This window comes from Ursus arctos, unplaced genomic scaffold, assembly GCF_023065955.2.
Source record: "Ursus arctos isolate Adak ecotype North America unplaced genomic scaffold, UrsArc2.0 scaffold_8, whole genome shotgun sequence".
NCBI classification, from domain to species: Eukaryota; Metazoa; Chordata; class Mammalia; order Carnivora; family Ursidae; genus Ursus; species Ursus arctos.
The window spans coordinates 34,383,830-34,406,665 of NW_026623100.1; the positions used below are offsets into that span (position 1 = coordinate 34,383,830).

The following is a 22,836-nucleotide window of genomic DNA, read 5'->3' on the forward strand; positions in this document are numbered from 1 at the left end:
TACCCAAATCATGAGAATCATTTTATCTGCATAAACTGGTGTTGTCCTTGAATATTTCAACCTTAGCAACTCACCCAAGCTCGACATGAGCCCCCAGATGTTTGGAAAGCTCTTCCCACCCCCAAATGGAAATAACTCCAAAGATGTTTAAGGAATTTCAGCAAAATGGTCTCCCAAAAACTGGGAAAAAAACAATAATTTGAGACTCCAGGCTCCAAACTTGAGTTGAATGATAACATTCTTATGAGCTTTTATCTGGGAGTTATGCTTGTGGTTACGATCCTTCCAACACTTGAAACCCATGTTTATGGCACTTGTTAATTCATTTGCTTGGACAGAGAAACAGGGACAAGCACGGCAGGGCTCATCTTTCTCAAGTCAGACAGAAATGATTATGGCCTGAAGTTGGCTATTTTTGAGAAGTAGGTTCATTTCTCCTCTGGATACTGCAAAGAAAGCTCTTGTTTTTCTCCCCGTGCCATCCGAAGCATCTATTCCAGCTTGTTCCCACGGATGTTGTTTTGTGGCTGGTGATTTCCTCATAATAAAACGGGACTGGGCTTAATTATCCCAAATCGGAGTACAGAGCAGCTCTCAACAAGCTCGGGTGGTTCATCAGGTTTTCAGCCCGTAACGACCTTATGTTTAAATCCCAAATCAAGGTGCGGGGGCTAATATTTGCCCTTTGATCCAGTACTCCTTGAAAACCGTACATAGTACACTCTTGCCATCGAGATACAAGTACAGCGATGGAGACCCTGGCCTGGCGGGGCTTGCAGTCTAGGGGCAGGGACACAAAAATGAGTAAATGCGTAAATATGTATAGTTAAAATTGTGATAAATGGTACAGAAGTGGCAAACAGCTACCAAGATTAAGAGTAAAGGGGTTGACACAGAGCCCAGCCCCCTCTGAAGACGCGACCTGAAGAATGAAATCGAGCCACCCACTGGAAGAGCACGGATGGAACATTCTCGGCAGCGCGCGGCCCCGTGCTGGAGCGTAGCAGGGTGAAGGGAGAGCACCGCCGAAGTGGGGGTGGCAGAGAGGGCTGAGGAGGCAAGCCAAAGCTACGTCGTGTGCCTCCTGGAGGACTGTTTTCCTCGAGGGACGGCGGGAACCTATAGCCAGATACGAAGTCTGACAATAGAACAGTGATGCTTGAAATTCAGACTCTCAGGGAATCTAGAATCGCGGCACTTGAGCCGTTCCTCCTCCAGATAACGAATAAAAAAGCCCTCGGGATCAGTAGGAATGTCGGCCTGTGAGGAAGAAAAGGCACAGTGACTCGTAGAGCATCTTCCGTCCACCAGCACTTCTGCCGGGCCCTTCCGCAGCCACTCTCTCCAGAAGGTCCCATCCCGGTTCTACAGGTGAGGAAGCTGGGGTGCAGGAAGCTCAGAGAAACTGCCCAAGTCTTCCTGCTCGTAAAGGTCGAGTGGGGATTCGAACCGAGGCCTGGTTCCAGAGAGGCTGCTCTTCCCACAATACTTAGCCGTGAATGTCTGAGGAAATGGAAACCCCACGGCGTGACCAGGAGCCGGTTATCCAGGGCCTGCATTCAGCAAATCCCGGAATTCTCGGCTTCCACAAACTGGCTCCTGTGTTTGGTCTTTTCACAGGTCCCCAGCCCTCCCTACTCTAAGGGAGAAGTTCTTAGGTGTTAGATTTATATAATGTTATTTTTCATGGTGTTCTCGCCTGTTTCCCATTTTAGTCTCTCAGCAGCAGGACATAGGGAAAAGGCAGAAAGAAATCAGCAGCTGTACGGGGCACCTGGGTGGCTCAGTCAGTTAAGCGTCTGACTCTTGATTTTGGCTCAAGTCCTGATCTCAGGGTGGTGAGATCGAGCCCCATAAGGGGCTCTGAGCCCAGAACAGACTCTGCTGGAGATTCTCTCTCACCCTCTGTCCCTCCCCCTACTCCCACGTGCTTGCTCTCTCTAAATAAATAAATAAAATCTTAAAAAAAAAAAAAAAAAGAAAGAAATCAACAGCTGTACATCACAGCTGTAATTGGGACCAAACATCGTTCCTTTATCCCAGGGAATATGATCCCATTTTAGCATCATAACAACCCTGTGATGAAAACGTTCTTAGTCCTATTTTACAGATGAAGAAACAACCTCAGGCAGCCTTCCCGAGAGCACGTGGTGTAAGGGGTGACTCCGGGGCCAGTGCTCTCTCCCCCCTCTATTTCCTTAGGAAGGTAAAACTAATAAGAGCTACCATTTCGTGAGTCCCGGGGTTCTGGACCCGGTGCAGATCATTTTGCAGAGGCGTCTCATCGGAGTCTCTCGACCAGCCGTTAGTGTGGGTATCGTGATCCCTTCCACAGAAGTGCCTGCCGGAGGGCCAGAGATCCGCTAGCTTGTGCAAGGCCGCCGGCCAGTGAGCAGTGATCCGGAATCGACTCCACGGTACCGCTAAGGGCCACGATGGGAGTGACCATAGCTCTCTACTCAGTAGTGTGGGCAGGCCAGGAAGCAGCTCCATTTCAGAGAAGGGGGCACGGAGGACCAAAACTGTGAAATGGTTCGACGCGGTTCACATAGGTACGGCAGAGGCAAGCCAAACCCACGTGCTCTGACGGCCGGGAGCGCAGCGGGTGGGAGGAGGCGCTGTTACTACTAGGTGGGGAGCGCGTGGGCAAAGAGTGGCTTCTGCTCGACGGGTGAAGTTCCCTCACCGGGAGAAGCTGGCAGCGTAACGCAGGCTGAAAAGAACATCTTTCCTTCCACACATGCTCAAGGACTCTACCTCTGAGGACAGAATTTCTACTTGCTTTTGCAGAATACGGTTGATAAATTATAAGGCAGACTTGGGGTGGTTGAAAGATTGTAGCCCTTAAAGCCAGTAAAACTGTAAAGGAAGAAAGTATCCCTTCGTCTTCCCTTCTTGTGGCTTCTTCGGGGAATTTCCGCTGACCACAACTGGTAAGGGTAGCGCCAGCCCTCAGGCGAAAATATGAAGCAAAGGTCCAGCAAGGCTCCTGGGTCTTTGTTTGCCTTTGCAAAAGTGCTGCAGCCAGTGAAACGGGAACCTGCGTGAGGGCTGGTTTCAGATACCACTGACATCGGTCTGCAACTTTGAATCCCAGCACTTGGCCTGGTTACCATGATGCCAACCCCTCCCCGAGCTGTCCCCACTTTGTGTGCAGTTGAGGGCGGTGCCTGGAGCCAGGCACACTGCCTATGAGAAGGAGAACCCAGCGGCTGGCACCAAAGCGTGTCCCTCTAGGAGTATTTCTTTGGAATAAATATTTCAGCCTGCGTGGGACTTCCTATTAAGCAAGGGTGAAGCAGTGCCTAGAGCATTCCGCGTGTTTGATCAACAATAAACAAGTATGAGCAAACGCGACTCTACTCGCAAGGATTTCTCACGAGTTTTGGCATGAACATCCTGGCTATCAAGGAAGCTGTAAGATCAGCGAAACTGAAGAGTAAATCTTTTCCATGGTGTACATACAATTGTTTTATTTATGAAAACCAGATTCTGTGCTTATTTCTCCCTTTCCCTCATGGGAACTGGAAGACCCATACCCCCTAGTCTGGCCCAGGCCCTAACAAAGCTATGACAAAAGGTGAAGCCCGTCTTCTATGCCTTCCCTTCCACATACTCTTCCAAGACCCCTCCAGGAACTGTTAAGGGCTGCCCTCCAATCAAAATCCTCATATTCGCACCATCCTGGAAAGTACCTGACTTTACTGAACTAACCCTCTTTCCAGAACTAGCAGAGGGGGAGGCCCAGCTCAGCAGAAGCAGCCCTCCTCTTAAGTCAGGCTTGTTTGTGATTGGCAGAAATCCCCTTCTCTTCCTTTGCCCCATCTGAATCCTGTCTCAAAGCCTGTCTGGACCTCCAGGAGGTCTTCTCCTTGGAGTCTGGCCTGGTCTGTCCACCACCTTGAACTCTCCCTGCCTTGAACCCCAGTGGCACTAATTGTTGGCCTCATTTGCTTGGCACTTGGGTCTTTTGCAGGCTCTCTGCCCTTCGTCCTGGTCAGATGCTAAACAGTGCCATCACAGACACTGCCCCTTTGTTGTATTCTTCACGTGCCTGATGCTATCTACACTTCGCATACTTACTCATGACAAAGCAGCCCAGAGAGCTGATAGGGTTCGTGACCTACACTGCATGACAAGTGGGCAGCTCCGTGGCTCTGTTTCTGGTAAAATCCCCTCCGTCCTTCCCCCACCCCCTCTTCCAAGATTGTGTCTATAAATGATGGCATTTGGGGTTCCATTCACATTAGCAGGCCTGGATACAAAACATAAACAGAACCAACTGTAGTTTCTGTAGTGAGCAGAAATTCTTTTTAAAAAACACTGGCCTCCACGATTATCAATTAGACTCAGACTCTGTAGACATTCAGGTCATTTCAACTAGGCTATTATTTCTGTTTGGCTTATTGAAGAGTCCAAATGTAATAAAAATTCCTGTAGCTGGACAAGGCTACCAGCATCACCAAGGGGCACGTTCAGTCACTCCTCAGGTCACCCCCACTCCTCCTTTCGGTTCCTCCTCCTCTCTGTGAGTCTGCGAAGACCCACTGGGAAAGCAACAGCAGAATTGAGAACAAAATCCAGTGAAACGCTGCAGGGTTCAGCTCTCAAGGAGGGCAGCTGACTTCGCCAATATTCTGGAGGTCGATAGGCTCATCTTACTAAATAAACCACGTTTCGGAGTTCACAGCTATCTGAGCTTTCCGTCTGAAAACAGGAGAGGAAAGTGGTATAGCGGGGAAAAAAGTGAATTTCCTCAGTTTCAGGACTTTGTCCTATGCTCCTTCATGCCAGACTCACTGAATGCAAAACGAACTGGGGGAAGAGTTGTATTTATTTAAGTGAGCTGGGTCACCCCCCGACACACGCACCCCAGACAGAAACTTTTGCATATTTTGAGGATAAGCACTGTTGTCCAAAATTCAGCAATCCGTTTAAACTGTTTTTTGCATCTTCATTTGGGATAATATATGAGTATACATAAAATCATACACGAATCCCAAAAAGAGGAGGGTATAATGGTAGATTTTTATTTTAAATTCAGATTTGGTGGAACTGACACGGATCTAGGATAATATCCATAGTTAACGATAGCTGTGCCTATTGGTTTAAAGTGGGGAGTGGAATTTAGTTAGGAAAGGTGACTATCTTTTTTTTTTGTTTTAACACTTTGTTTTAAACACTCTGGGGAGCCTAGGTGGCTCTGTCGGCTGGACAGCCGACCCTCGGTTTCGGCTCAGGTTGTGATCACAGTGTCATGAGATCAAGCCCCTCCATGCTGGGCATGGAGCCTGCTTGGGATTCTCTCTATCCTCCCTCTATTGCTCTCCCTGCTGCTTGCACTCTCTCTTAAAAAAGAAAAAAAAAGTATTAAATAAATAAATAAATGCTTTGTTAGAAATCAAATAAAGTCAAAATTCATGGAGACAACATTGCCAGTCCTAAAGGCATAGACGAAACAGTCGTATATCTCAAGTTGTCATGTGTCTCAAGCAGTGGTCCCCAGGCTTATCCAACGTGAATTCTGCCATCGGCTGTAATAGTGTATGTGGCCTTCTGTGGGAGCCTGAGTCCCATCCCCAAGCCCAGACCTCTCCATTTTCCCAAGTAAAGGGGTCAAGGCCTTTTACAAAGCAGGCCAATCCAGATCTTAGACACGGGGACATGATACACTGACAGCATCGTTGTTTAAAAAGATAAGCCATTAAAAAAAAAGAAATAAGGGTGCTGAAATAGGCCATCTGGGAAAGCTGTGCCCCAAAATGGTGGTGCTTAATAAGAAGAGGGAGGTGTTACAGGGTGCAGAATATGGCCTTGTTATTCAAAAGACCCTAAGATTGTATTTATAGAGAAAAAGGAAGGCCATAACCTAATACGCTATAATGCCAGAGTATGAAGCAGTGCAGAAAATATGCCATTTATTCATTTATTTATTCAATGAATATTTATTTAATGCCTACTATGTGCCAGGTTAGGCCTTGTGGATAGAGCGTTGGATGAAACAAATTCATTCCTCACCTGTAGAGTTCATAGTCTCAGGAGGAAGACAGGTAATGACCAGACAATCAAAAAAATAAATATATAATCGTCAACCATGATAAGTCCTCTGAAGGATAGCGGTTTCTACTAAACTGTGGATGGGTGCAGAAATATTTCGTTGGTAAAATCACCAGACCATAGGTCAGGTGGCAAAATCTATATTAGATTTGAAGGGTGACAGTGAGAGTAAGGACAGCTGCCAAGTTTTTGTCTTAGAGAACTACACAGACATAATCAGTCAATGGGTAGTTAACTAACCTTGGGCCAGCCTACCTCAAGCTCCATCTTAAAACCAGAATGTGCTCTTCATGACAATAAAGACACCAAGAAACGTGCTCTGAAAGATTTTCTGGAAGACGGGCGGAAGCAAAAAGTCCCTATACTATGAATGGTTGAAAGAGTCTGGTCTTTATTAACAGACACAAAATCTTCTAACAGGAAATGGCCAAGTAAATAAAAACCGATTGTGTATTGGGGAAGGAGGCAGGGCAATTAGGAAAAAAAATTAGGGCTGTGTACGGTAAGGGAGGGGTTTCTGATAACTCTATGTGAGTATTCACAATAATTTAAGGATTCTTGAGAAATCTCGGCAGAAACTGTGAACTTTATGAAAAAGGACACTAGAGTTTTAGAATCCAAAAAAATAAACTCTTTTATACAACCTGGACTCGTCCGTAATAGATTTCACTTTAAATATATTGGATAGTTTTTATTACCTGGCAAAGTTCTTTTACATCTGCTTCTCCTCTTACTCCCCCAAAAATCTAATGAGATGAGCAAAAGTAACCATACCAGTAGCAACACATCGCATTGATACAGTCCTTTATGGATTTCAAATGTGCTTTCCCGTTTATCTTGTTTTTGAAATCTGTCCAAAAGATGACAGGAAAATATCATTAGCCATCTTTTGGGGTTTTTTTTCCAGCAAATATGATTAAGCAGGAGCCAGTGGTGGGTGATGGGATAGAAACATACATGAGCTACTGTCTCTGCCCAAGAGAAGTGGCAATCATAGTATTACCAAAAGTCATAGTAGCCACTACCATTGTCTGAGAACCGAATATGTGTCACACATTCTCCTAAGTGCCTTATTTTTTTTTAAGATTTTTATTTATTTATTTGACAGAGACAGCCAGCGAGAGAGGGAACACAAGCAGGGGGAGTAGGAGAGGAAGAAGCAGGCTCATAGCGGAGGAGCCTGATGTGGGGCTGGATCCCATAACGCCAGGATCACACCCTGAGCTGAAGGCAGATGTTTAACGACTGCGCCACCCAGACACCCCTTCTAAGTGCTTTATTGCTAAGATTGTTCTGAGCATGTTTCTTGGTGCCTTGTTTTCATGAAGGGCACTTGTCGGCTGGTGGCCGAAGTGTTGTTAAATGATTGTCTACTGATGATCACACCTGTCTAGTTCTATGAGACAAAAACCTTGTCAGTTTTCCTTGATTTCACTCCCTTCCTGACTCTCCAATCCCACGTGAATTTGACCATCTAAGTCCAAATGAATTCACAAGCTGAATGTCTCTGCATTTATATCAGTCATTCATTCTACCTGCGAGGTCAGCATATTTCTTATCCCCCTTTTACAGAAGAGGAAACTGAGCTTTAATAACTTGCCCAAGTCCACATGGCCGGGAAGTGGCAGGGCTCAGATTTGAACATAAATCTGTTCAGAGCCCAAATGTATCTTATCTGTCTCCAGAGCCCAAGTTCTTAAGAATAATGGTTACCATGAGTGGAGAACTTACGAGGTTCTGGGTGCTGTGCTGTGGGCTCTGCCAGTATTATCTCACGTAATCTTCCCAACTCAACAACCTTATGCAGTAGGTACTGTTCTTATCCCACTTTTATAAGTGAGGATCCAGAGACTCAGAGAGGTTGTGAAACTTGCCCAAGGTCACACTGCTCATGAGGGAGTTGACCCAAGCAATTGGATTCCAGATTGCAGGCTATACTCCATATGTTAAACTGCTCCCCAAAATTAGGATTCAGAAAAGTTCAAGGACATGTCAAGGACCATAGGTCAGGTAAGTACAGAACCAGGGCCAAGACCCACTCCTCACATTGAATTATACTTGAGGCATGTGGTGGTCTTCACCCAGTCTCCATCAGAAGCCAATGTACTCTCACCTCTGACATCACCCTGACCCTGTGTGAGTCCATTCCACTCCCTCAAGTGACTTCCCCGTGCTGTATCTGTACTTCTTCCATGGCTGCCATTGCTCAAGTTGGGGACAGAACCTCTGCTTCCCCGCCCCCAACCCCCATCCGGTCTCCAGACGGTACGCTGATCTATTGTCTGCTGCAGCTCAGACAGACTGATTATAGTCTGGGCTGCTAATAACCAAGGGAACCCCCCAAATCCACCTTCTGCCATCATGACTTCCTACCTTTTGAAACCAGACATTTCAAACTAATAGAAGCCACAGTCCCAGACAAATCCTGCCCATCCCCCTCACTGATAAATTTTGCTCTATTGGCTGCAATGCATCCCTTCCAGATGTTTTAAGTTAAGATTGGGAAAGCTGTGTTTTTACTGGATTGAATCACAGTGCTTGGCTGACATTTTTTGGCCCTTCATACACTCCTTAGATTTATCAACTAATTGCAGACACTCTGAGAGAATAATACAGCATGTGTTTATTATGACAAAACCTGCTAGTGTGTCTTTGTGGTCAGAGATTCACGGGTGTTTCCTTTACCAACCCCTGGTTAAGTATGAAAGTTGGTTCAAAAACCTGGGTTCCAGGTCAGGAACTTCCATGTGTGAAAATTTCATGTATGCGTTTTGATGGCGTTTGGGAATGGGGACAAGATAGATTCGATAGCTCAGTGTTTATTCTGGGATTATTTTGAAATCTTTAGTTGTGGATGATAAAATGATTCATTAAGAGATGCCAAGTGCCTGAGGAATTTTATTTGAAACATTAGAAAAATAGCTTTGTGTTGTTCCAATGCCACTGTTTACTAAGTTTCTCCATATGGGTTAATTCTGTTTCTTCCAATGTGTCCTATTTGGAGATTTGTGCCTGAGGACATGCGGAAGGGTGGTTACCTCCCTCAGTCAAGGCAGCCACTGGCTGAGGTGGCCCTTCAGGCAGCAAACTTTGTTGGGAAAGGGCGTGGACAGTCATCACGGTTCAAGTAGGACAATTGCCATCTGGAGATGAGTGCCTGCACACCAGGATTCTGGCAAGCCCTCGTCCTCAGACGTTGCTACCTACATAAGAGACCTAAAGGGCTGGATCAACCATTGGAATGGGGAGGATGGAGAAGCCAGCAGGGAAACACGGATGCCCCGCATAGATCCTTGGGGTCCCTGATCCCAAGTCGGAATGACAGTGAAGGGAACTCAGGAGCTCATTGGTGATACAGCTCCCCAGGGCCAGGTGTGGGAGGACCACTCACTGTACCCGAGATGGGCACAGTATTGGGGAGTTCAGTGCATGTGTGTTCTGATGTCGGAACACGCTCTGGCACCAGTGGGGATCTGAGGCTATACCTGTGTTTGAGGTGGGGGTCGGGGGTGGCTGGGTAAACCAGGGGCCAAAGAAATAAAGCAAGCCCACTGACAAAAAGGAACAAGTTGCTCCCTACCATGGAACCATGCAGTAGCCAAAAACAAATAGAGGAATCAAAGTACGAAAGTGCCTTTTAATTGTACAAGAGCGGGAAGGAATGTCAGGACAAGTTAGCTGGAAACCTGAATTTTAGAATTGTCAAAAAAAGAAATAGTGCTTCTTACAACTTTTGGGTCTGGAGACTTACCTAAAACACATGGTTGTGAGAGAGCGTGTTTCAGTGACTACAATTCAATGTGTTGTCATCTGTCCATCAGACAAAGATTTTCTGAAGTATGTTCTTCATTTCCTTTCTCAATGCTTCTCTATGAGGACGCCCAGATTTCTCTCTGGAATGGGTAAATATTATCTCTTCTGAGAAACGGATTTGTTTTTATTCTACCGATTGAGAATCTCATAAATATTGCCTGACCTTCTTCTCATTCGCTACTAGAAAGTTTAGAACTAAATCCATGAGCCACTCCTAGTAAGGAAATAAGCTCTTCACAGTATATTTTTTTCTATGTTATTCTCATTTCTTACTTCATCTTCCCCTTATTTTTCCTTTAACCCATGTCCTCCCCTTTTGTAATTTATTGTGTCTTTCATTTGATTGTATCTTGTGGTGTCTGCGTCACTTCAGCTGGGACAAAGAAGCGTATATAAATACATCAATGCAAATAAACGGGTGTTTCTCAGTGCTAGAAGATGCTTTCTTCTATTCTAGACTTTAAATGTTATAATTTCACTATTAATTCCTTCAACAAATGCCCCTTTCATAAATAGAGAAATGGTTTCCTTTAGCTTTCTGAATCATATCAATTTCCAAATTAAGTAAGGCCCAAATAAAAGATTTCATTTGCTTGGTAAATTAACTCAGTGTCCATTACTGGTTTAAAATGCTTGGATGAAATTTGAGAATTAATATTAAGCAAGACACGGGGTTCATAAATGGTGGAGAGAAGTGTACGCCCTACTAGGCAGATATCGTGCTTCGGCCCGAAGCAGCGTTGATTAACTCCTTGTGCGGTCATGGGATTAGTTCCCTGACACTCTCCTCTCAACCCTACAAGATGCTCTTCTGGAGAGAAGAGTCCATTTCCATTTAAGTAAGACTATCGGGGTCCAAAGAGTGAGGCACGACAAACAGCCTTCAGCATCCTCCCCCAAAACATCTTTCCAAACTTTTCTAACAAAAGGGCGAACTCTGAGTAACCTGAAAACGAGTCTCCATCGTACCTCTCCAGCTTTATTATCACTCCTCTTTCTACTTTTCAAGCTCCTTTTGTTCTAGCTAAAGAGATTTATGTATTTCTACTTTCTTGGCTTTGTTCATGCCATTCCTTGCCTGGATCCCAACCTTCCCCTAACTCCTCTCCACTTGACAGAGTCCTACCCTCAGTGCCCATGGCTTCCATGAAGCCCCTCCCAGTGTACCAGCCCTCGGTGATTTTCCCTAGGAACTCCGCAGATCCTACTATCTGCCCCTTCACCCTGGCAACTACCACAATGACAAACCATTATTAATTATCTTTTCAAGTGTAACTCCCATTTCCCTAACCAGATGTTAAACCTCTCCATAACCAAGACTGGCATATCATAGACTCAATAAGTATCTGCTGAAAGAACAAATGAATGAATAATTCTTATGGTTTTGGAGACAACCAGAGGCATCTAGCACAATATTGGCTCATTAAATATTTGATGTTAATAATACTAGTAAAGATGTTATCACCCATCCACCCACTACAACATAATGTCCTTGAACCTTCCTGTCTTGGTAACTGTAAGCGAAACCCCTGCTTCTGATAAAATAAGCTGTGCTTTGACTTTTTGATTTCCTCTCTTTCTAGATTTTGAAGAAGTCCTGCATCGAAATTTTAGCAGCTGAACCATCCACCATATGTGCAGGAGGTAAATTAAGTGCTAAATTATCTCATACAAATGATGGTATTTTGAGTTCAAATCACATTTATTTCACTGGTGGGGAGGAGGGGAGACAGGGCAGGAAGGGGGAGGGTGGAAAGAGAATCAGAAATGGTTAAACAAATTTGCTGCTAGGGGAAAAAAGAAAAGAAAGAAGCAACATGTCAGTTGTTTGAAAAAGTCTGTCCAAATCCTCTTCTTTCATGGGAACTAATTGCGAGAGTATTTCAGAAATACTGGATTCCCACACATCACCACCAACATCCTGCTCTGAAAAGAAGTGGAGCTGATCCAGGAGAACCTCTTAAGAAAAAGAAGTGAAAAATCTTACCTTCTCAAATTAGACAAAAAAATATGACCACATGTACCCAGACCTGGGGCCTTATAAGAGATCTGGGCAGTGAGAAGCCTCAATTAGGGCTCATTAGCTCAAGCTGAACCCACCTCTTCAACCTGTATAGGTCTTTCATCTTAAAATAATTAGAAAATAGGGAAATTCCTTAATTATGCAATTACCCCCTTCATGAAGAAAACCCAGACTTGCAGTTTAGCAATGTGCAAATTACCGTGTTGCAACCTCGTAGTGAATCAGAAAGTCTAAAGACAATACAATTCCTGTCAATTCATAACATAATCAGCTCCCCTTTGCAGGGTTCTTGCAGACAGAAAGAATCTTATCTGCCGAACAGAGTACGTGGCACTTAGATGGTCAGTCAATGAATGTTGGCTGAATGTCTCGATTCATTATTGCCTCAACAAACAATGCACTGATTTTTGCCTATTTGACCCGTATTTACCTCTTTCACTTAACCATAAGAAATTAAAATCGTACCTTTGAACTGTCTAATTAAAATGAAGCAAAATCAGAAACTGAGAGCCAAAGACAGAACAAGGCCAAATAAAAACAAACTCTCCACCAACTGGACAGCAGAAAAATATCTTCCAAAATAATTCTTGAATCAAAGAGTAGTAAACCCACATCTCCTTTATGTACCCTTGAGATTTGAGACGATAAAAGCACCACATCTATAAACTTGATGAATATGGTACAGAAATATTAGGGTCTGCAAGATCTGATCCTAGCAAATGCATAGCTTTTAATGCTTCTTACGAGATGGAAAAGAAAAATAAGTAATTAAGAAGTAAAAGATTCTTTTTAACTAAGGAAACACAAGAAAAAAGATTAAAATGCATTAATAAATTTAAACAGATGAAAGCAATTCAACTGATAAATGATTGCAAGAGCTATTTCTTCAGTAGAACCAATAAAATAGACAGATCTCTGGTCAATCTGATCCAAGGAAGCTTTCGTTAGATATTTTTTAAATCTCTGACTTATCTGCAATACTGCGTATTTTATAGGCCAGCAATAATTTCCTGTATCAGAGTAAGCTATCCAATTCTATTTCCTTTATTTTTTATGAAGAAAAAATTAATACAAGACACAAAAATGGAAGCTAGCCCTAGCTTTTGAAAAAGGCAAGCTCCCACCTCTCTTGAATGAGAATCCTAAGGATTCAAACATGCTATTTAGAGAATAACTTTACAAAGGAGAAAAAGAAACTTCCAAAAGATACCCTTACACCAGAAGTTCTTCCGTGGATTTCCCTGAAGTTCTCTTGCTGATCATTCTCGAGAGTGAGTGGCTTTCCTGAAACCCTGGCACCCATGTCATTGTCCCCAGCAGTGAACACCTGTCAGGTAGACCTGAGCATACCCACTCTGTGATTGTCACTAGGCTACTGCAAAGACCCAGGGATTTACAGGAGAGTGCTTTGAAAAGCATAAACTGTTGTACAGAACAAGGTGACATTACCCCCAACATCATTGTAATGAGGACTGAAGGTCAATGTGAGAACCCTGATGTTGATAACCTATCCAGATAAGAAAACATATCCCTGTGTTTCTCTACTGAAACAAAATTGGGGGGAACACTGATAAAGTCTAGAGTACCTGCAAAATGATTAACTCAATATGTGTTGGAGGTGAAAAGAAACAGGAAGTAATGGAGTGTCCGCATTTCTAAAGTATCATGGTGGGACCCAGCCCTAGAAAAATCTGTTGAAAAAGGTGAAATTCACTTTCATCAGAAATCTTTCTTCTCGACACCCCGCCTGTCTCTGTGAATTGCATTCCTTCCTGGGCCCCCAGAGCAGCCCCTGCAGCGGAGCTCCACCCAGGCCTGCCCTGCTCTAGACACTCTGTGCCGACAATTGCATTCCCCCAAGACGATGATCTCAGTTGGCTCTCACCGACAGCTCAGCAGCAGCCGTGGTTCTGACGGCAAACTGAGCTCCGAGAGAGGCAGCGAGATAACGCACCGGTGGACAGCAAAACTGAGCTCCAGCGCAGATCTTTATAGGTCAGGCTGCAAATAACAGGGTGAAATTTAATGGGACAAATACCAAGTGTGGAAGTGGGGTTCAAATGCCTGTTTAGGGAGACCCGACGTAGTGACCTTTCTCTCAGGGAAAAAGAAAAAACAGGGAGAAAGAGAGCTATCTTGATAGCCAACAAGAATACCTCTGAGGGGAAAAAAACGCTGATGTAATCTTGGGGTGCATCAACAGCCATCCAGTGTCCAGGTTAAGAGAACTAATCTCATGTCCTACTATTCCATGTCCAGACCATGGCTCCAAGTCCCACCTTTTAAAAATGCCACTGACAAAGGCATGCCCATAGAAGAGGTGGTGAGTCTGGAAACAATACTAAAAATTCATTCACTGACTCTTTCCCTTCCTTCCTTTTCTTCCTTCCTCCCTCCCTCCTTGCCTCCCTTTCTTCCTTCCTTCCTTCCTTTTCCCTGCTTGCTTTTCTTTTCCTTTTTTTCTTTCCTTCCATTTTTCTTTTCCTCCTAGCCTCCTTCCTTCTTTCTTCCCATCAATTCTTCGTGTCTACGATGTACCAAGCAATATGAAAAGACATGAGTACGCAAATGCAGAGAGCTGGCTCCCAACCACCCGCGAACCTCACAGCCTGCTCTGGAAGATAGTCACATGTTCCGATAAAGCACAAACCCCACATGAGGCACTGTAGCAGAGAGCTGCTCAAAGAGCAGCCGGAGCGGTAATGAGATGCTGGTGGAATGAGGAAGGGCCGAAGTAACCACAGAGACTTACACACACAATGGGGACACCTCCAAGAGCATCTTCAGATACTTCCAGAATTCCCATGTGGAAAGGAATTACGATGCTTACTATGTGTAGCTTCAGGAGACCACCATGGAGAAGCTGGGGAGGAAATCAGGGAGGCAAGTTTTGGCTTAACTCGTGGAATATTTACAACTAAAACTTTCCAGCAGCGGAGTGGATGGTCTGAACTCTCCGCCCTTAGAATTATGTGAGCAGTGGCCATCTGTAACCATATGCAATCCCCCTTTGGATGTTCTTTATAACTTAATGTTTCCAAAGTCTTAATTCAATTTCAGCTAAGGCATAAATGGCTGACTTTTTTTTTAATGGCAAAGAACCCAGTACACCTGGAGCTATTTTGCGTTTTAACGAAGTCTTAATGCGGAAAGGGAGTAAGGAGAGCATCTAATCTGCTCTCATCAAAAAGAGTTCATTCAATGTCCTGAGTTTAACTATTTGGAGAGAGAGCCTTCCCAGAGCTCCTCCACTGCCAGAGGTTATAAATGGGCAGCCTCCAAGCCCTCTCCGGTCCGCACACAGGTTCTTTTGGATTCACACTACCTTTAAAACAAAAATACAAAAAACACCTTAAATTTATTGCTACCATTTAAAAATCTGATTTTACCTAAAAATTCAGATTTCCCCCTTGTCTTGAAAAATCAAATCTAGCAACACTGGGCCTGCATTTATTGCAAGGTGATGATTATTGGAGACTGAGTAACTTCCCTTTTTAAAAGAAGTATGGAGGGGTGCCTGGGTGGCACAGCGGTTAAGCGTCTGCCTTCGGCTCAGGGCGTGATCCCGGCGTTATGGGATCGAGCCCCACATCAGGCTCCTCCACTATGAGCCTGCTTCTTCCTCTCCCACTCCCCCTGCTTGTGTTCCCTCTCTCGCTGGCTGTTTCTATCTCTGTCAAATAAATAAATAAAATCTTTAAAAATAAAAATAAAAGAAGCATGGACCCTTTCCAGTTCACCATACTCCCCCCCATTTCCTATTACACCCCCATACCCAGGCCAAGCGTATGGTTACTATTTAGCATGGTGCTTATGTCTGTATTTACTGTATTTACATTTCCTCTTCTAAAATATGTAGGAAGTCACCTGCTGTGGGGAGAGCCTTCAGGGCACCTTTGACATTACCTGCTTTTCAAATAATTCTGCTTCTCTTTAAAAAAGTTCCTAAGTAAATATTTTTGCCGATTAGTCTCTGTCATTACGAGAGTTGCCCTCTTGTTAGACTGGCCTTGCCTCGTTTAGCTCCTCTCCAGGAAACCCGTCCTTTGCCTAAATATAATTTCCCTCTGGTCGCACTCAGTTGGCCTCAAACTGGAATCGCTCACAGTTTTCTATGTGAGCAAGTTCTCCAGGAAGGAACTAATTGGAATCACGTGTACAACCTGCCAAGTGTTCTACGCATGAGTTTGTTGCACTCCAGACACGGAAGGAGATTATATTTAGCTCCTCTCACTGTCATTCCAGAAGCAACTGTACCACTCCTACTGTGTTGCTTCTCACTGTTGGTAGTAAACCTGGGCGGGTTCGCACAAAAAGAAGGCGGTTTTAGGGCTCCTGTTTACCATTTGGCCTTAGATGCTTAAAACAGACAATTTTAGGCAACATCAAACAGTGGATTCATTTCTTTCATATTTCATTGTATTTCAAAGAGCTCATGCCCGGCCCTTAGACACCTCTGTAGAATGGCTTGTTTAATTCTCTGCTTGGTCCTTCCTTTTCATTTAAACCTGTTTCTGTTTGGAGGAGCGACTCTCACACACTGTTAGTGGAAATGTGAAATGACACAATCCCTTTGGAAAACAGTCCTGACAGCTTCTTTAAGAATGAAACATACACCAATCGTCTGACCTGGCCATCCTACCTCCAGGTATTTAGCCAAGAGAAAAGGAAGTCTATGTCCAGGCAGAGACTGGCACACAGATGTTTATAACGGCTTCATTTTTAATAGCCAAAAACTGTGAATAACTCAGATGTTCATCAACAGGGGATGGATAACAAATTGTGGTTTATCCATACAGTGAAGGATACTCAGCAATACAAACGAATAGACTATGCATAAATCTCAATAATTATGGGAGAGTTTTTAAATAATTACGCTGGGTAAGAGAAGCCAGACAAAAAATGTACTTACTGTATGATGCCACTTACATAAAATTCTAGGTCATGCAAACTAATCTTACAACAGCAGAGAGCAGGTGAGTGGCTGCGTGGGATCGGTGGTTGCATGGTCCTGGGGAGGAGCAGGAGTGAGGCGTTACAAAGGGGCACTTGGAAACTTTTGGAAGTGGTGGCTATGTTCACCATCTTGATTGTGCTATTGTCCCATGATCGTAGACGTAGGTCAAAACTGTCAAATGATACCCTTTATGTGCAAGTTATTGTATGTCAGTTTCGCCTCAGTAACGCTGTTATCATTAAATAGCTAAAAACTAAAAAGTTCTAGAATAATTTGGGCATCGGAAGGCACTTAACACGAGTCTCTATTATATTTGTATGTTCCACGTCACATTAAGCATGTGGTAAGACAGCAACTTCAAACTAACTCACAAGGTAAAACATCGGTAGCAATAATTCTACACATAAGTCTTAGGCAAACAGAGCAAAGGAGAATATACAGATGTCTCATTTTCAGTACAGTGAAAAATAGGTGACCTTTATTGAGGTCATCTCAAAACTAGGTGTTCCGTATTTCAAAAAAAAAAGAAAAAGAAAAGCAAAGAAATAAAAAGGAGGGAACAGAATAGGATAAGTTTATCCAACCATTCACAGACTTTCTTTTTTCTTTTTTTAATTGAGCTATAACTCATATACCATAAAATTCACCCTTTCAAAAAGTGCAATTCAGTGGTTTTTATTATATACACAAAGTTGTACAACCATAACCACTATCTAATTCCAGAATATTTTCATCACCCCAAAAAAACCCTTATACCCATTAAGCAGTCACTCACCATTTCCCCTTCCCTCCAGCCCTGGCATCTGCCAGTTGATATTCTTTCACTATGGATTTGCTCAACTTTTCATATGGAAAGGAAATGCAGTGGAATCGTACATTTTGTGGCTTTTCGTGGCTTCTGTCCTTTGGCATAATGTTTTCAAGATTCATCCATGCCATAGCATGTGTCAGAACTGATTCTTTCATGGGTGCATAATACTCCATTGTATGGATAGCATCTTCATTGGCTGATGGGCATTTGGGTTGTTTCTGCTTTCTCGCTATTATGAACGATGCCGTCATGAACACACATGTACAAGTTTTTGTGCAGACATACATTTTCAATTCTCTTGAGTATATAGGAATGAAATCCGTAGGTCATAAGGTAACTGTGCGTTTACCTTCTTGAGACACTGCCGAACTGCTCTACGAAACAGCTACGCCCTTTGCATTCCCAGCAGCCAGCTCTGAGGGCGCGAACTGATTCACCAACACTTGTTTGTGTGCATCTCTCTTACTACAGCCGTTCGAGTGAGCATGGAGTGATATCTCATTGTGGTTTTGGTCCACGTGTCCCTAATGACTAATGGTGTTGAGCATCTTTCTGTTCGCTAACTTGACGAAGCCTCAGAAAATAAACAAGATTAGCCCTGACCGTACATGAATAAAGGACCACCTTCTCCTTCTTCTTTATTCCGTTTCTATATCAAGATATGTCACTGATTTATTCATTCAATACTGAGACTGACTCAGCTCTGCGTTAGGCACAGTCAAAAAATTTAAAGAAACAGAAATGATGGCCTCTACCATCAGGAAGTTTAAATTGAGAGTAAATAATTGAGAACAAATTGACGAAAGAATCATAATGAACATATACCTCAAAGAATATATATCTTAAAAGACCGGATCAAGGATCATTTTCTAGTAGAAATTCCTCCCTAAAATCCCACAATCCCTAGGCACTTCTTGTAGGAGCAGTTACCCAACAGGCAAATTGCCTAAAAACACTTCGCTGTACATATTGTGAAAGGTAGGTTCAGGGCTTTCCGGATACATGGACTTAAATCATCTGTCCTGGTTCTGGTGTGTCCTGGTTCTCACTTGCTGGCAGATTCATGAGACAGAGTTTTGTTACATAACTTGTATGTGTGAAGAGCTGACATTCCAGCCAGGCTGCAGGGTCAGACGTTTGGGCTCTTCTGGAAACCAAATGTGCGCGGGAGCACAGAAACCTTACCAAACAGGGTGGGAGCGCACCCGGCTCTGGTGTGCTTCCCCGAGCATCGTTGCCCCCATCTTCTCCCCAGGCCAAGGGGGTTAAATTGTTCCCTTTCCACCATGGCCACGTCATGGATTCCGGCTGTCTTTCTTTCTAAACACCCTGAGGTCAGGCCGAGCAGACATGTGGGCAGCCTTTTTTTTTACAGAGGACTCAGCAGCTGAACTGGTAATGCTAGAACATGGTGTTAGAGAAGAGAGCTTGGCACGGGGCCTGCATTTCCAGAGTCTTGTCTCCTTCCGCTAATGTTTGAGGAAACAAGAGAAGGAGCACAGCAGTGAGGCCGAAAACATGTTGCATCAGCAAAAGTGTCCAACGGCAGATTGCTGGATGTCTAACATTCAAAATAAAAAACAAATAGTTTTCTATAGGCTTACATGAGTAAAGAAGATCCAGTAAGCTTCTTCCACGATGCTTGACACTTAATAGGATGCTTATTGAGGCAACTGCGTCATCAGCCACATGCCTGGCAGGCTTCTAACGAAAATTATTAAGTCCATCCTTCTAAACTTAGCAATCGTGCATATGCATATGTGAATCCTTAATATTTATAGGACTTGTGATCCTGAAAAACCACTTGCCCACGACCTTAATTACTAGAGTTCAAAACTAAGGCCGTGAACCCTCAGATACTCCCCCTTTTGCTGCTTACAAATTACATGACCTTGGGCAAGTCATTTAAAATGTCAGAATCTCAATTTCCTTATTGTTAAGGTCCTTTATACTTCTAAAAAGCATTCTGTTCTGACTTGTATTCTTTGTGGCACATACAGTGCCTCTGGGTTCTCTTGCTTGGGTTTCAATTACTTGCGTCCCCATCCGGGTCAGCCCCACTCTTCTGCAAACTTGTCTAAAACTAAACTAAATAAACCTTTTAAAAATCACAACGTCAGTCTCTAAATTGACCACATGTCACAAGACAATGAGGATCCATTTCAACATAATGGCCGAGTCCTAAGGGCATGGCATTTGATGCCCGACACACCTGGATTCCAGCTGTCCCCTGACAGCTACCAGCCATGAGATCTGGGACAAATTACTGAATCTCACTCAGCTCAGTTTTCTCATTCGTACCTCCCTGGGCTGTGGTGAGGCTGAAATGACGTTGGGCATATACAAGGCTTAGCGCAGGGCTTGGCACACAGTGAGGGAGCCATTAGCGTCCGGTATGATTATCTTGGCATCCGTGATCTTTAAACTCATTTCCTGGGAATGAAGGTGACTTGCAGTCGTGACATTCATTACATTTTGGAGGAGTCCCATAAGCTAGTTCTCTGATTCCATTCTTCCTCCAACAACAATGTCCATTTGTATAGCAATTTATAGTTCAGGATCCAATTTCACAACTATCGCCTTTTCCCTTTCCCTTTTAGTCTATTTCTTTTTTAGATGCCACCCAGCATTACCCAAAGCCCCAATTTTTATACGTGAAAGAATGACCAAAAAAAGAGAAGAAAATAGAGCATGGACTGTTAGTTATTATCAAACTCAAGCAAGTATTTCTAAACGTTTAGCTAATAATTTAGCTGTTTTTTTTTTCTTTTTGAAAGACTCTTGTAAAGGATCATTATTTTCACTCCATAAGGATTTTCTTAACCTGTATGAGTTCACCATGCATTATGCCAATGTGAAACTAACATGCAGGGCCAGAGACCTGCAAGTTATAGTCTCTCTTCTGTTTAGAGAGAAGCCAGTGCTACACGGAGGGGCCGTCGTCAGTTCAAGAAAGTGGCCACTGGATAAGCAAGATTTTGATTTGTTACTAAATACAACTATTCCCATGTAATCCTAGACCCTGCTGCTCTATGCCCGGCAGAGACAGGAGGGCCTGAAGCAGTCATCAAATAATTCCTGACCTAATGGAATGTTTTTCTAGTGGTGGAAGAAAAGACACCACCACACCTAATCCCTTGCCACACCGTTCAGGACAGACTGTGGAGGCCATAAGGCAGTGATTTAAAAAAAAAAAAAAAATTAGGCACCATCGGCTCTAAAGAAATCCTTTAAGGGGACTCCAGTATGCAAAACAGACACAAGAAATGCCGAGTTGATTGGAGGAGAGGTGGAGAGCCCCCACCCCTGTGGTCCCCCAGATGCAGGGATCACAGCTTTTAACACTGCCAGGACTTGAGAGATGGGTAAGAGTTGAATGGACAGAGAAGCGGAGAGCAGGGCATTCCAGGTAGGAGGAAAAGCATGGGCAAAGGCAAGAAGGTAGGAACCCAAAGACGACATCTATGCCTTCCTCGTGGGCATCTAATGAGAAGGAGGTGGGTTTCCAACCTGAACCAGCGTCCGAATATTTGAAGCCTGGTGAAACAGTTAAGAAATGCCCTGCGTCGGGGCAGATGGAAAGCGTAAGGTTAATGGACTGCAGTCCGATGACGTGACTTGTCCTTATTCCTTTCAGAATCGTTTCAAGTCGTCGTAAGAGGAAACGGCTTCCGACACGCCCGGAACGTGGACAGGGTCCTGTGCAGCTTCAAGATCAATGAGTCAGTCACACTCAGTAAGTTCTTGCGGCGTTGGGGGGTCTCCTCAGCCCGCTTTGGGGACGGCCCCAGCTCCATCTGCCAGCACGGCCGCCCACAGGGGACCGCACGGAGAAGGCCCTTCCCCTAGCTGGCCCCGCAGCTGTCCTTGTCCGCGGGGAAAGGCAGGCAGGCACTTGATTCTCAGTCTACCGACGTCGGCGCTAAGTCACTCCCTCTCTGGCCGCAGCGCTGGCACTGGGAGCTTAGAGCTTGGGAAGCTGGCTGTTCCTTGACAAAGGACTAGGTACCGTCAAGCATCAGAGTGAAAAATAGAGGGTCTAAATTTATTCATTCTGAATAAACCGAAAGGCAAACTGTTAGGCTTGCATGTGTAGACTCTGCAAGTTTCTCCAATCTGCATGATTCTTGCCTGGAGTAGCCAAGAAACTCTCATCATGGTGAATACCTGACATGAAATACAGGAATATGGAAGGAAAACGGAGTGCATTTCATGCGAAAAATGAATTATCGTAACACTGGCACTTTTACAAGACATTTGTAGCAGGCACGTTCTTAATTTAAAGACGTGTGGTTCGTGCAGCTGTCCAGGAGAGGTAGGGAAGTCTGGTTATGGGGGGGACAGATGGCCAGGAGCCCTGGTTATTATTCGCATCTGGCATCCATCACACAGATAATTATCAACTCACTATCCGCAGTGACAAACGGTAAGAATACGCTACATTTTGTGTAATGCTGTGTCCTTCTGAATGTTTCACATCTTTGTGCCACGGTAGCCGTGGGAGGTAGGAAGATCAAGGAGCACGGGGAAACACACGTTTGTTGACTCGGCAGTGACTCTGGTGTTGGCCTCCTCGTAGCCTTATGACATAGGTGCTGTCTTGCTTTTAAAAAGGAAGAATTGAGGGCTATGCCTTTTTTCCTCCTTAACCTCTTAAAACCCCCTTGAATATTTAAACAGAGATAGGCACTGGCTTCCTTACAAACATCTGGAATTCCTGGCCCTGGAGTAATTCCAAATATTTGAAACATTCAGTTCATTTTCTTGATACTTGGAAATGCTCTCGCATATCCAAAAAGTACATGCGATTTGAAATCATTTTGAGAAATCCCTGACTAGTCATAGTGTGAAGGTTGGCCTTGTGCCCTCTACCAAGGTCCTCCTCTGTCTTCCCTTTCGATTGTGATGTCGCCGAAGTACACCTGCCCTCTCTTCTTAGCCACAATCTCAAATCTAAGATCAGAAAGTCCTGAGGGTTGACCTCAAAGATGTCAAGCCTTCCAATGGAGGCTTCCCAGACAAGCGAGCCTTCAGACCCAACCCCTGTCTGAAGATGCATGGAAATGGGGTGCAGTGTTGCCATTGCCTGAAAGGTTACACGGAGAGGCTGTGTTAGCATAACATGAACTGCAGATGTGCCCTGGATTTGTTGAGTGACATTCTGAAGGCCTATTT

General features: G+C 44.2%; 1 protein-coding gene across 2 annotated transcripts in view; it reads left to right on the top strand.

Moving 5' to 3' along the window:
• The window catches only part of ANTXR1 (ANTXR cell adhesion molecule 1), a 213,204-nt gene that overhangs the window by 62,636 nt on the left and 127,732 nt on the right, over positions 1 to 22,836 (top strand). For both annotated transcript variants that reach the window (XM_026484155.4, XM_044377552.3), the window contains exons 9-10: positions 11,454 to 11,514; positions 21,299 to 21,397. In XM_026484155.4, coding sequence (XP_026339940.2) covers positions 11,454 to 11,514; positions 21,299 to 21,397 — 160 coding nt within the window. The remainder of the gene's footprint in view (positions 1 to 11,453; positions 11,515 to 21,298; positions 21,398 to 22,836) is intronic.